The 15,175-nt window shown below is 46.9% G+C and overlaps 1 protein-coding gene across 1 annotated transcript; it reads left to right on the forward strand.

Moving 5' to 3' along the window:
- The first annotated feature begins 1,100 nt into the window (after positions 1–1,100).
- On the forward strand, positions 1,101–14,971 carry fbxl20 (F-box and leucine-rich repeat protein 20). Its single transcript, XM_049003137.1, has 15 exons — positions 1,101–2,321; positions 4,178–4,239; positions 5,472–5,526; positions 5,740–5,814; positions 6,080–6,174; positions 6,266–6,334; positions 7,817–7,912; positions 8,820–8,946; positions 9,033–9,107; positions 9,498–9,628; positions 10,046–10,106; positions 10,598–10,642; positions 10,873–10,929; positions 11,786–11,998; positions 13,100–14,971. Exons 1-15 carry the CDS (start codon positions 2,280–2,282, stop codon positions 13,205–13,207), a joined length of 1,311 nt encoding a protein of 436 aa, XP_048859094.1. The 5' UTR covers positions 1,101–2,279; the 3' UTR covers positions 13,208–14,971.
- Positions 14,972–15,175: the final 204 nt, after the last annotated feature.

Here is a 15,175-nt window from a genome sequence, read left to right on the forward strand (position 1 = left end):
CCTTGCTGTGCTGTTCTGATTGTCTTTGAAGATTCTTGCTAGGGATTCCAAGGAGTAGTGCATTGCAGTAATCCAGTCTGGAAGAGATAAAAGTGTGAACCAATTTAAAGCATCTGGTAAGGTAAGAGATGGATGAAGTATTTTCAGAAATACTTGACGTAGAACTTCTATATTCTTTCTCGACTCTTATTCTGGTGTGTTTTTTTTAAAAAAAAAAAACAAACAAAAAAAATATAAAATTCTGCACTACTCAATGGAGTTCTCAGAGATAGTATTCATAGCTTGGGTCCTTATTGAGCTAGCATCGGAAATTCATTGCAGAGTCTCAAAGCACTTATGTAAGTCGCTCTGGCTAAGGGCGTCTGCCAAATCCTGTAAATGTAAATGTAAATGAAGTTTTGCAGTATTTCTAAAGGTGGTGGAATGAAATCTTGCAGAGATGCTTGATACGGGCTTCAAAGGTGAGTTGAGCTTCAGAGGTCATTTTTATTGCAACTTTGTTGCGCATTGATATTTCAGCGGATCTATTACACTTTAATGTGAAGTATTATTATATACAGTTGGGTAATTCAGGTCCAGAGAGTAAAAGTCCAGACCGGGATTTTGTTTCAACTAAGCAGCTGAGCATAAAGTGGCAGCCGCACAGTACTCAGCTGGTTGGCTGAAACAAAATTCCAGTCTGGACTTTCTCTCTGGACCTGAATTACTCAACTCTGATTATGATTTCATTTTGGGTTGAACAGTAACTCAGTAATAAGAGGTATAGTAGCCCCATGTGGTATCAGAGCAAATCTCACTCCGCGAGTCGTCAACAGCCCACCACAGAAAGCAAGAAACATCGTGTGAGGCTGCAGCAGCAGCAGACAGGAATGTCGTTCCCAAAAGGGGCCCCTACTTTCCGTTTCGTGCTTTTGTATGACCTGCTGGACGTCGTCTTTTCCTTAGTCATGTGTCAGGTGGAGTTGACTTTAAATAATTGCAAAACCTATGACCTGCTCTGATGCCACAAGAAAAGCAAGCAAGGCTCTCAGTAGTTTGTCTCTACCAGACTAAGGTACATGTAAATAAATGCTTTTAACACAATACTGCCGTGTATCTCTTGTTCTTTACACTTTGTTGCAATAGTATGTACATAATGTTTATGGGGAATAACGACAGACTATATTTAGTCTTAATGTTTTAAACATTAGATCTTATCAGCTACAGTGATAAGAGTTACACCTCAGATCCATATGCCTTTTCATTTTTATATGAAAGTGCTATATTTGTAAGTGGTGGACTGTGAAAAGGATGAGCAATCATGCTGTATACCAAGGCCACAGGTAAAGCAAAAACCTGCATGGATGTTAAACAAATTAAGTGTAAATTCAGTTGTAGATATAATGTTACTCAAAGGAATGTTGACAAGCCACACAGGTGCCGTTTCCAGTTGGTCAACTGCTACCCACTGTTGTCTGTCGTTAAGGATGTTAGACATCACCCTGTGTACCGTTTCGGTGTTTTTTTCTCTTCATCTACAGTGGCCGTATATTTCACAGCAGAAAGCAATCCTGATAGAAGCTGTTCAACCTTAGTTTTCATTTTTACTTGCCAGTAGTTAAATCCATCTGAGTTCTCTTATCAAATCCTTACTTCTCAATAAATTTGTATTTGATGATAACGGAGAAAACTAGGTCTCCTTTTTAAATATCTCTAAGCACAGTCATAGTTATCAATGTAAAATTTCTCAGAAATACGACATAATTAATATGCGTGAACAAAAGGATTAGGATGATTAGGATTAGAACTGCGTACTTGAATTACAACCTGGCAAAACGAGTTGTAAGTGCAGAGCATTTGCAGTGGTATATAAACAGTATTTGGGTGCGGGTCGCATCACGTGAAGTGATGTAGAGACGAGAAAAAAAAATAGGAATGACCTCAACTAATCAATTGAGCACTACTGTCATATCAAAACAAGCCCACGCCAGGCAGGCATGGTGTCACGTCCGCTGTTTATGCCCTTATGTATCAGGGTACATAACCAAGATGGTCAAAAAACTATATAATGTACTTACAAGAAGGGTGGAGGAGGGAAGGGACAGAGCGATTCTGAGCAAATGATATAAGAGGGGTTTGTTTTGGCGTCTGAAGGAAAGACACTGTCTGTAGCAGCAGTTTCAGAGACATCGGCAGCATGGTGAACCCGAAGCGGGTCCGCGAATCGCTTTTTGCGCGGTACTGCTGTGGTGACACTGGGTTTTCTGTTCTGAATTGGACCGGATAATTCGCTGTCCGAGATGGGGAAGGAGGCGAGCGGGGGGTCGCGCAGCCGATTCGAGGTGAGCACAGTCGCCGGATTAAAAGGCGTGTTAATTGGCGTGTTAGACTAACAAAGCGGAAATAATTACTTACTTGGGCACAGCGAGATAGCTAGGAGAGTTATCGGTATTTCAATAAAAACGATTATATTAGATAGACTGCGGTAGGTGTTTTTGGTTATTAGGTTATTTTGATGGATTTCGGTTTGGGTCCGATCACGTTGGGAATAACAAGCCGTACTCGCGTTAATACCAGAACATTCTTGCCTGACGGTTTTCGCACAAACAGGCGCGTTAATCGCGCTTTTAATAACAGCCGCAGCTTTTTCCACGTTGTCTGCGAAACGACGGCGTCAGGGATGTTACTGCCGATCGCCTTAACAAACACGGACCTTAACTGCTCTCCCCTCTGTCCGACGTGTTTTTATTAAGTGCAGAATTTCAATGGCTCTCTGTGTTTAAAGTGCCGATTACGGACACTTACTGGTACAAACTGACTAGTTGTATCCTGATGACCAGAGACGCCCAACTCTGAATAGTAAAAGTTGTTTTTCCGTATTAGTGACGACAGATTAAGCAGGTCACCATAAGTAATGGTGACATTGCTTTTCCTTATAACGTCAGCTGTTAATGTCCAATGTAACTGTACGATTTATTTAATCCCAAACGTTATTCTGCGTTACAATATCAATTCATTTGTATTCGTTGTATACATCGTGTAATAAACTGTTTTATCGTTACTCAAAGTGTGATTGTTAACAGGTTTCTTTTGTTCCCCAAGCATAATGGAAATAATGTGATTGTTTATTTTAATAGTGCAACAGATGACTGGCAAGGAGAGCTGCGCCGTACCTTATGCTCCGACAACTGCGACATGAATGTGCAAAGTAGCTTTTTACCCAATAATTAAATAGTATAGGTTTTACAGATACGTTTTTTTTTTTTTTTATAGTAAATCAGATATCTTCAGATTTGATCACCGGATTCCCCAATATATCAGAAAACAGAAAACGATTAACCGTGTTTAAATTAGGGTACGTGTAAGTTCGGCTACATGTATAGTAAATGGCATTGTATGCATCGCCCTGAGTGATCTAAAGTCACCCTTTCATTGCCAGATTTGTCAAACACGGGGTTTTTGTTAACGCTTACGACAGAACTTTTCGTTCAGTAACATAAGATAGATCTTTATTGTCACTATTACAGAAATAGTGAAAAAAACAGTTTAGCAGCATAAGAGCGATAAGAACAGATAAAAAAGTTTTGTAGAGAAATTAAGTATATTCGTTTTATTCGGAGCTAAGAGCAGGCTGTAGTCTTAGGAGTTGTCACGGACACGAGTCTCCATCTGTCGCTTTGCTTGCCTCATTTCCCCTCGCATAAACGCCGCCATTGAAACGTTGGAGTCAGAAGGAGGGGGAACCTATCCGTGTGGCTTTGCGTGGTATAAGCCAGCAGGGATGACAGAACAGGCCGGTCACTGGAGGGAGCTGCTAACTAAGAATTATGCGAGTAATTCCTACATGGTTACTTCTATGCTGCAGCCAAGTGCTTACAAATGTATAGAAGTTAATTTACTGGAAAATTGGTTAAAGGTTGGATTATATTTGTTTAGTTGGCTTTGGTATACATGTGTTAAAAATATTGCTAGACAGGTTATGATGTATTAAGAGCAAAAATAAAAGTATTCATTAGCGTTTATTAGTAATATGCTTTGTAGATCTTTGACAGGTTTTTAAACAACTTCCTTCACATAAAACCCGGTTAACTGAAGGGCAGATGACCGGTATTATGAGTCACGCCAGTTGCCCAGAAAGGAAAGTGTTTGGTTTAAAATGCCAGGGTGACCTCACAGCCGCTTCATCCCCGCATCCTAGATGTTCTCGAACATCGACGAGGCGGCCATTAACAGGAAACTGCCCAAGGAGCTGCTCTTACGGTGAGCATGTTGGGAGTCGTCGCTGTACCATGGGCTCTCTTTGCCTGCGGTGCCCTTTTCTTTTCCGAGCAGGAGTGAGCTGTCCACCTGCATGTTCCTGAAGTGCTTACTGGTTTGTGGATCATAGCCACACTCTCGGGGCTAAATGCTAATGAGATTAAATGCTCCTTGTCATTTGTGAGTGCAGGTAAATTTGAATGCTTCTTTTTGCACACAAAATCAGACACATTATATGTACAAACGTACTGCAATACGCCTCGTAATCACTGAATTCAGGCCCATCGCCACAGGTGTATAAAATCAAGCACCCAGCCATGCCGTCAGCTTTACAAACATTTGTGGGCGTCCATGGCTGAGCAGCTGCATGCAAGCCTCACAATGCCAAGAGTCAGATGCAGTGGTGTAAAGCATACCTCCACTGGACTCTGGAGCAGTGGAAATGTGTTCTGTGGAGTGACGAATCACGCATCTCTGTCTGGCAGTCTGATGGAGAAGTCTGGGTTCGGCAGATACCAGAAGAACATTACCAGTTTGGTGAAGGAGCGATAATGGTATGGGGTTATTTTTCAGGGGTTGGGATAAAACCCCTTAGTTCCAGTGTAAGGAACTCAATGCTTCAGCATTCTATGAATTCTATGCATCAAACTGCATTCATCATCAAACTGGTTTCTCTGAACCCCCCCGGACCACATGCTTTAACCCCAATGCCTAACCCCACTTCCTGCCGTTGCCAGACACCCGTTCATCTGCCAGCAGGCGACTTTAAATCGATGGTGAAGCTTGAATGGACGCTGGTCCTGGTTAATTTTTTTTTACTCACACACCGGCTGACACTGCTTCTCTTGGGGGAGAGGGGGGGGGCGGGATCCCGGGGGCAGATTTATGCATATTTACTCTGGTTCAAAGATGGAGAGCATGTGGTTTAGACCCCCCAGGCTTGCGACTGTCTACAGCAGCACCTGAGCCTCCAATGAGGAACTTTCCTGAAAAGGAGGGCTTCCTCCTGGTCTGAATTCAGTTTCTATTCTCTGTTAAACATTTACCAAAATAGCTTCATGTTTCGTAGCGTAACATCAGGACCCTCAGGATGTCCTGAAGATCTCCTGCCACTAGAGATCTGGAATAATCTGGAATCTGTATTTCCTCCAGTCCCCACTAACCCAGATTATTAAAACACAAAGAATCACAACTCACCCCCCAACTGTGCGTTGATCATCTCTCTCTCATTCCAGAATCTTCTCCTTCTTGGACGTGGTGTCGCTGTGCCGTTGTGCCCAGGTCTCGCGGGTGAGAGTGTCTGGGAGTGCGGTCGGGGGGGTCGGGGAGGGGCAGCCATGCCCCTCTTGTCATGATGCAGGGACACCCTGAGTGTGTGTGTGTGTGTGTTTATAAATATGAGTGTTTGCATGGGTATCTATGTGTTCATGGGTAAGGGGCGAGATGTTTCAGCTTTAGTTTGATGATAATAATTTATTCAGCTCTCCCCCTCTCCCCCCCCAGGCCTGGAACATGCTTGCCCTGGATGGTAGCACCTGGCAGCAGATCGACCTATTTGACTTTCAGAGAGACATTGAGGTCAGAAAGGCTCCTCCTCTTGCTCCGACCCCCCTGTTTTTAGGATATCAAACCTGTATTCAGGTTTCAGACCAGCAGTGCCGTCAGGCCCAGGGGGGGCAACTGGGGAAGTGTGGGGGGGGTTGTGTGTCATGGGGACTTGGGAATTATGTGTGGCGGGCCTGCTGACCCTGACACTGTAAATCGGTCAATGCAGCACACATGCTGGCGTTCACGGTTTACTTATTGGCACCCGTCCTGCTGACCTCACTGCCCCCCCCCACAGGGCCGAGTGGTGGAGAACATCTCTAAGCGCTGTGGGGGCTTCCTGAGGAAGCTGAGCCTCAGGGGCTGCCTGGGCGTCGGCGACGGTGCGCTGAGGTAGGCAGCGGGGCATGCTGGGCAGGAGGGTGGGGGTCCCGGCTTGGGGGGGCCCTTGCACATGCTCAGTTCGCGTGTTGCTCTCCAACAGGATCTTCGCCCAGAACTGCAGGAGTATCGAGGTGCTCAGCCTCAACGGCTGTACAAAGATCACCGACACGTGAGTGTGCCTGTGCTTTGGGGGGGGGGGGGGTCGGACGGCCCCCTTCCACAGATCCTCAGAAACTCTGTGCCAATCTGTGGCTTCTTGGATTGGCTGAGTGTTCACTAGTTTTGGGTTCATGTAGGTTTATTCTAGGATTGGGACTGGGTCTGATTGTGGATCAGCTGATTGTGGATCTCTCAGTCCGGGTCCCGTCTCCTCAAACCAGTGGTGGTATCCTAATCACCACCTGTGCCCCCCCCCCCCCAAAAAAAAAATAAAAAAATCACCCAAAGATGCTAAGAAGACAAACAAATGATCACAACCTATTGTGCAAGCTCTTCGTTGTGTGCCAACGAAGACAACTTTTACCCCCCCCCAGTAATCAACTTTTGCAACTTTTATTAAGCCCCCGATGGCATTCTGATATGCCCCCCCCATCAGGTTCAGAGAAAGTGTGGCATGATTGTTGGCTCAGGAAGTAAATCCAGTGACCACCAAAAACTTTTCCTACATGCCAGATCCCCTTGAACTTCCCCAGCCCCCGTTTGGTGGGTGGGGGCCAATACTGACACAGACATCTTGGCCTCCTTTAGGAGGAAGGGCCGTTTGTCCCCATCCTGCCTGCAGTAGAGTTTGGGACAAGATCATGTTATTTTGGGGAATTCTGAGACACCCGCTGATGAAAGGCAGCGTTGCCTTGACCTCCTGTAGCCGTGATGTGAGTATAGAACACAGGTACCCCCCCCCCCCCCCCGTTCTCTATACGCTAACAGTCATCATCTCAGTAAACGGGCTGCCAACCCCAGCTTATGTTAAGTCTCCTTGGCACAAATAATGACTGGATCTTTGGATCGGCCGCACGGTTATAACAGGAAACTTTATGCCAGTCGTTGTCTTAGGCTCCTGTTTTTGAGACAACGCAGAATACTCATGATATTCATTCATCATGTCTGTTTTTCTCATTAATGGAGTTAATGGGTCTTGTTATCACGTTATCCATTTATTTATATACAAAAGAATGAATATTTCTATCAAATTAATACATAATGTTTGTACAGTCGTCACCCCAAATGTACTTGCATAAAGGTGTACGAACAGTAAGACATTACCAGCTTTTAATACGGTAATAAAGGGAGTCTGACGTTTTAGCTTAAATGATCATGAGACAATAGAACGATGAATAAAACTTCATGTTAAGGGATGACGGAGTGGTGAAAGTCATGCCTTCGGAGGAACATTGAAAAGACATCGTTAAACGTTTAATTATTTTTTTTTTCGGATGCGGTAAACCATGGATAACAAACTGTGGATAGAGGGACGCTACTGTATAATTTTATCCGATTCCTATCTCTATGTGAACATTTATTGACTGAACTGAGTTCTTGCCCTGAGACAGCTGACGGAGACGCTGAGATGACATTATGTACCTACCTACCTGAGTGGAGTTACCAGGAGTCCCCTTAGACCACTTTGCTCCTCTCCCTCCATCTCCCCCAGGACCTGCACCAGCCTCAGCAAGTTCTGCCCCAAGCTGAAGCACCTGGACCTGTCCTCCTGCACTTCCATCACTAATCTGTCCCTCAAAGCACTCAGGTTAGGGTTTCGCACGGGGGGGGTCGTGCCCAAAGACACGTACGCTCCTTTTGCTGCCTTTATGAGGATCCGCCTCGACTTCAACGTCACTGCAATCTACAGCCCTTTAACCCACATCTCCAGAACTGATGATAATTAGAAGAGGGGGGTAAAATGTCTTGTAGCGGCGCCCCCAGGATGTCTGTTTGTAAGGGTTTTTCTGTCTCGTGGGACTGAGAGCGTGTCCCCGTAGTAAGGATGCTGATTCCGGGGGGGTGGGGCGGGGCGGCAAGTACGGGAGGGAGATCAACCAATCAGATGTCTTAGTGCCGCCTCCTCCAGTAGCTTGGACCCACCTCCTCTGCAGTCTGATTGGTTATCTTTCTGAACCAATCATTTGTCGTTCTGCCCTCAGAATTACAAAGGACAGTGTGTTAAAGCATTTTAGCAGCGCTTGGGTGCCCTGTATTTAGACCAACCAGTTGAGTACTCTGAAAATGAGTCTTTATGATCAGCAGTTTGGTTGAAAAGAAAAGCTGGATTTGTGCTGTTTGGGCCTGAACTTTCCACCTCTGCTGTACAGGGCATGTGACGTGGACGCCGACGACTCCCCAGGCAGCTCACCTCTGAGATATTAAAACCCCAAGGGTCTGAATTCCAAGCTCAGGGACGCATCTGCTCCAGGGCGTAACCTCAGCACTGGAGTATGCTTATTTAATCACGCCGCAGATGCGGGTCGCACTGGAGGTCATCCTGAATCTGCTAAGCAGCCCCCCCCCCCCTACTTGGCCCCATTAAAGGATGCCACACTCTTCATGAAACAGACGTAAGCCTTAGTCCAGGATGCGTCATCGGCCAGGGCGTAGCAACCGAGGGGAATGGGGGGGGGTACGTGCATTCCATTTGGATTCATTCCCCCTCTGTGCAGTGAGGGCTGCCCCCTGCTGGAGCACCTGAGCATTTCCTGGTGTGACCAGATGTCCACAGACGGAGTACACGCGCTGGTGCGTTGCTGCCCGGGACTCCGCGGACTGTTCCTCAAGGGCTGCACACAGGTACCCCCCCCCCAACTAGACCAAACTCGTCTGGCCACGCCCATCCCACACGCCTGACCGCCTCCTCATCCCTGCCCCTCCCGCAGGTGGGGGACGAGGCCCTGAAGCACATTGGGACCCGCTGTGCAAACCTGCTGACCCTAAACCTGCAGACGTGTTCGGTAAGCGCCAGGGCCGGCCCCCGCCGCCTGCAGTGGGGGTGAATTCAAGCCGTGTCCCCCTGCAGGACATGTTAAGTAACGCTGCGTGAAGCCAGCCTGGATGAGATATTTTTATCTTTTGTTTGTCCTTCCCTCTAGCTTCTCTCTCTCTTTTTCTGGTTCTTTCATATTTAAACTCCCCCCCCCCCCCACAGACTTTAGTTCCCCTACACCTTCGCCCCCCCCCCTTCCGTTTAAAAATTGCTCTTTCGAGTGTCCCTCTCCCCCAACCACCACCTGAGACATTGTGTCTTCATCATCTCCCGTTGCCGCTATACAATCTGCACCCAAAATGCTGACACTGCCCCCACCCCATGTGCTCCATTCCTGTCTCCCCCCCCACCGGAGCAGCAGGTCACGGACGAGGGACTGGTCGCCGTCTGCCAGGGCTGCCCCCGGCTGCAGACTCTCTGCGTATCCGGTTGCACCAGCCTTACGGATGTCATCCTCAACGCCTTGGGCCTGAACTGCCCCTGTCTGAGGTAGCGGCCCCTTCCGTAGCTTCCGGGTACCGAGACGTTCCTGCTTCCCGCGTTAAAAAGCCCAGGGCTTATCTAGGTGCACTAATGGTGCCAGGCCTCACTTTCTGGAAGGGCTCATTCTAGGATTTTTAATGTGGGAGACCTACTCCAAAGAAGAGCTATAATTAATGCAGAGGGGGCAGCCTTATCAATAGCCAATGATATTTTTTGAATCAAATGAGTGACAGGGGAGGGAACACTTTGGGGGCCAATCAGCTTTCATCCCCTGTGCCCCCCCCCCCGGCTTTGGGTCCTCACTATGGCCTATGGAGATGTAGTGAGGCAGAGTCCACTGTACGATGAAATGGGGGGGGGGTTCTCTAAGCTCCTGCCATATGTTTTTCTGTATTCCCCTTTGTCCCTCTCCCCCCCACCCAGGATACTGGAGGTGGCCCGCTGCTTCCACCTCACAGACGTGGGCTTCACCACCCTGGCCCGAGTGAGTCTCCCCCAGCGTTGTTTATGTACTGTATAGCTTACATGACAAGTACCATCCACACAGGGAGGAGCAGTCGTAAAGGAAGGATTTATATAATTTATTTTTTAGGGACAGAACAGGTGGGGGGTCTCCCCCCAACTGTGTCATCCGCCATTTATGTAATCGCTCTGTATTGCGTTCAGACCAATTGGTTTCGTGCTCACGGGTGACCACGCGCTGAGTCATTCAGACGCACGCTCACAGGTGACCACACACTGAGTCATTCAGACGCACGCTCACAGGTGACCGCACACTCTCTCGCTTTCTTTAGCGCGATACCTGCCTGCCGTCGCCAGTGCAATTATAGCCGCGTTGATGAGTTACAGAGTTAGAAGTTTGTGTTTTACAGACCAGCCACTCACTCAATACTAAATCCAAAAAACAGAAGGGAAATGCTTATCTGTTCATTCGGGCCTATGCTGTGCTAAACCTCACTCTTCCTACCCCGTCAGAACTGTCACGAGCTGGAGAAGATGGACCTGGAAGAGTGCGTGCAGGTAAGTGCCCTGGAAAATCGCCCCAAGATGCCCCCTGTAAGCCTGATTCCTTCCCTACATTGGATGAAGTCTGAGACATGCCTCTACCCACACCTATGAGAAACCCCGCCTTCAAACTTGACTCCACCCCTGCTCAAGTGAAACCCCACCCACCAAAATGACTCCACCCCTTGCTCTGTATAAACACTGCCTCTGAGACTGACCCTACCCCTCCGTCTCTCTACCCTCAGATCACAGACGCCACGCTAATCCAGCTGTCTATCCACTGCCCCCGGTTGCAGGTCCTGGTGAGCAGACACCGGTTTGTCCAACCCACCCCCCCCCCCCACACACACACACACACACACACACAGACACACAAGTTGGCCTTCCTATCTAAATGGGGACTATCCATTCATTTCTATGGGGAAAAACCCTAATTCCAATCACAACACCCTTAACCCCACCTTAACCATAAGTAACCAACCAAAATAGTTGGCCAATAGTTTTGGCACTTTTACTTTTTTTTATTGCATTCACAGATTTTTATAAAACTGAGGTTATCCTAATGGGGACCTGAAGAAGTGTCCCCACAAGTAAGGAAGTTTCAGGTTTTACCACACACACACACACACATGCACGCACGCACACACACACACGCACGCACACACACACGCACACACACACACACACCGCGATGCACCAGTTGCCACATAGCTCACCTAAATGGAAGCCCTCACCACTCACTTGTTTATTTAGCAATCCCTCTCATCTAGGGCAACATGAAAAAAGGCAGATATTGTGTGGCTGACAGATCTGCTAATTGCTTTGACTGCCGAGCCTATTGGGAATATGTGTCTGACTGAATCACAAAAACACCGCTGGCCTGAATGAGAGAGAGGAGACACAGAACAACACGCCCCACGCGGCACTGTAAGTCAGCCGCTCCACTTTGGGGCCTGAGTAGAAGCGATAGAGCAGTGAGCTTTGATCTTGAAATATACTGGTAGCTTTATTATGGAAATTACACAGCAACCGGAACTTTAAATATCTGCACCGCGAATGGAGGCCGACGTACAGAACAAGGGGGAATTGTTTGGAAAATCATGCGTGTCGTTCCGGGAATGACATCGACGTGCTCGCTGGCTCTGCGCCCCCCCCCAGAGCCTGTCCCACTGCGAGCTGATCACGGACGACGGCATCAGACACCTGGGCTGCGCGCCATGCGCCCACGATCGGCTGGAGGTGGTGGAGTTGGACAACTGCCCTCTGATCACCGACGCCTCCCTGGAGCACCTGAAAGTCTGCCACAGCCTGGACCGCATCGAGCTCTACGACTGCCAGCAGATCAGCCGCGCTGGCATCAAGAGGCTCCGGGTGGGTTACTCTCACTCGCTACAGGAACACACGCCCTTGATGTGCTGTCGAAACCCTCACACTCGCCTGGTGTTACTGAAATACTCGCCAACGCACTGCCAAATACTCACATTAATGCAGCATGAAGTGCTTTCCCGTACTGTACAAATACTCATTCAGTATGGAATGCTTTCCCCATGCTGTACAAATGCTTGCATGCCTTCAGTGTGAAATGCTGTCCTGCGCTGTACAAATACTCATGCTCATTCAGTGTGAAATACTTTTCCACCCTGCACAAATATGTCCATTCAGTGTGAACTGCGCTATATAGATACTCATATTCATTCAGTGTGAAATACTTTTCCACACTGCACAAATACGTCCATTCAGTGTGAACTGCGCTATATAGATACTCATATTCATTCAGTGTCACATTTTCCCGCACTGTACAAATACTCACACTTATTCAGTGTGAAGAGCTTCCCCACGAAACTCGCATGCAGTCTGCTTCTAGCATTTCCAGTGATTGCCTCGTTGTCACAGTGTTATGAAAACGTATTAAAAGCATGATTCTCATCGCTCCACCATCCCCTGATACATATTTTTTTAAATCTCTCTATCATCTCTTGAGAATTAGGCTGAAACGTGAGAATCCCTTTCATCTGAGAGTGCACAGTACTGTACTTTAGTTTAATAACGTGGAATTTACTATTACTGTAATGTAGTGTGTTAGATTGCATTATATATGAATATGTACTAACACGAAAATCATGTTATATATGGGGTCCGCAGATGGTTCGCAGTTATCGGCGGTAGGTCTTGGAACGTACCACTCACAGATACCGGGGGACTGCTGTACTCTAACATTCCGCCCTGTGCTGTACAAACACTTCAACATGGCTTTGCACATCCACACTGACCTGCATGGTTTCGCATGCCGTCATACACTCCTAACCTTCATAAATTTCACTGCACTGATTGTTAATTTATTTAGTTTTGGTCCTTATTTTCAAGTAAACAGCAGCATAAAGTTATTGGCGCAAGTTAGCTAACCGTTTAGTCTGTGCCGCTACACCACACCAACTCTCCAACTCCTCCTTCTCATCTCTCTGTCTTCCTCAGACCCATTTGCCAAACATCAAAGTGCATGCCTACTTCGCTCCCATCACTCCTCCCCCGTCTGTCGGGGGGGGCCGTCAGAGGTTCTGCCGCTGCTGTGTTCTGCTGTGAAGGACCCCTCCCACCGCCGGAGACCCGGAGGACTGACGGCGTGTATGCACACGCGCTGGGCCACGCCCTACCACCGTGAATGCTCTGATGTTGCTCATCGGCTGCTCGAGAACAGCAACTGGGTTCATTCCTTTGTTTACTTTTCAGTCCGACTCCAAAATTTCTTATAATTCTTTAGGCGAAATGAACTTGGGGGGTCATCAGGGTCACCTACAGGAAGTACGTACCTCGACTTTCAAAATTCTGCTGACCACCTTTACTGTGTGGAATCTTCCGGCGAATCTGATGAGGGACAATGTGCTTTCACCTCCCATGCTGGCTTCCTGACAAGAAATAAGAAAAATATATAGAAATACAAACACGGACTAGAGCGTTGTAGTTATTTTTGTTCTAAAGGTTAAACGTATGGATGTAAGTATTGTAGGCCAAGCTGTAACTGGAAATGACTTCACTCTGGGATCTACATAGAGAGAAGAGCTGGAGATGTAACTGCAGAAATGTGCAGGTGCCGGATGGTCATGGAGGTGGAGTGTTCAACATCAGACATTGCTGCTAGAGATACATTGGGGGGGGGGGGGGGGTATTTTTGCACAATTATCACATAATGAGGTGTATTGGAACCCATTGGTTATTTGAGGGAGGGTGGGAAAACCTGTTAAAGCAAATCGGCGTTTTAGAATTTGCTGTGACATGGAGGATTACGAAATGACACGTAGCTCATGATGGACCTCAGGGGAGAGCGACTGCCCAACCTGGGCGCATGTCCCACTAAATCCAGGTGGAAGATAACCAATCAGATATCTTGGTCCCGCCTTCCTCTAGTTCCTTGGACCCACCTCCTCTTCTATCTGATTGGTTATCTGCCTGAACCAATCATTTTCCCTTCTGCTCTCAGAACAATTTTATGCAAGAAAACCTCCCATGAGCTGGATCTCAACAGAGGAATATAAGGCGGATCCGTAACTCTGCCGTGTCCCCAGCCTCGTCGGTTCACCCCCCACCCACCCACCACTCAATGAGGGCTTTTTGTTGCCCCCTCATTGACTTATTTTCCAGATGTCCTCCTGAAGCAGTAATCAGCGAGCTGACTGTCACTCCCCTTCAGTGCCGAATGTCTAAATTTTTCTTTGTTTCTCTCAGCCAGCACTATATTACTTGAGATACCATGTTAACTCTACTGAGGGTGGATGCAATTAGAAGGAAATTAATTTAGCTGGGGCTCATGTTTTATCTTCGAGCACCAGACTTTTCCCGTTTAGGAAATTATTCTCAAACATCACAGGGAACGTGGCCATGTAGGGACTTGACCTCAATTTCTCCAGCATAATCAAATAAATAGGATAAAGTGACTAATTTTCATTGGAAAAAATATCAGTTCCTAAGCCAATAATCAGAATATTATCGGTCTATAATCAACAACTTTCCCTTACATTGTGACCAGATCTTCTTGGACTGGCCCAAGCTCTGAAATGCCATAATTATGCACTTGTTGAGAAGCTGGGCATGTTGTCGTACATTCATTCCCCCCAACACAGAAAGCACAAAGTGCTGACTCCTACTGGTGGGAGGTGGTACTGCCTGCACTCTGTGCATCAGCTCTACTCAGGAATTGTGAATTTAATGAAGATGACTTAAAATGGATAAAAATGGTTCATATTCCTTTATCTGTACATGATTTCTTCTTTTTTAAAGATTATATGTAATACATGATGCATATATTGTACATGCATTATACATATTAAAACTTTTTCTCTGTGCATCATACTGACGGGACTCTGAAAAACCGGAGAAAAACCCTCCCTCCCTCCCCACGGAAGCAGGATCTTTATCAGTGGAAGCTGTGACTCAGTGTTTATCCATGTTGGATTTTTTATATCACTTGCATGTTTACAGGACTGAATAGCATTTACATTTAATTAGCAGATGCTTTCGTCCAAAGAAACATACAAGTGCTACTGGAGCAGCTGC

The sequence above is a fragment of the Brienomyrus brachyistius genome, unplaced genomic scaffold (assembly GCF_023856365.1).
Source record: "Brienomyrus brachyistius isolate T26 unplaced genomic scaffold, BBRACH_0.4 scaffold75, whole genome shotgun sequence".
Lineage (NCBI taxonomy): Eukaryota > Metazoa > Chordata > Actinopteri > Osteoglossiformes > Mormyridae > Brienomyrus > Brienomyrus brachyistius.

Coding starts and splice junctions, on each gene's coding strand:
- fbxl20 (XM_049003137.1), top strand. CDS start 2,280: ATGGGGAAGGAGGCGAGCGGGGGGTCGCGCAGCCGATTCGAG. Junction 7,913..8,819: donor CTGTCCCTCAAAGCACTCAG/GTTAGGGTTTCG, acceptor CCCTCTGTGCAG/TGAGGGCTGCCCCCTGCTGG. Junction 9,108..9,497: donor TAAACCTGCAGACGTGTTCG/GTAAGCGCCAGG, acceptor CCACCGGAGCAG/CAGGTCACGGACGAGGGACT.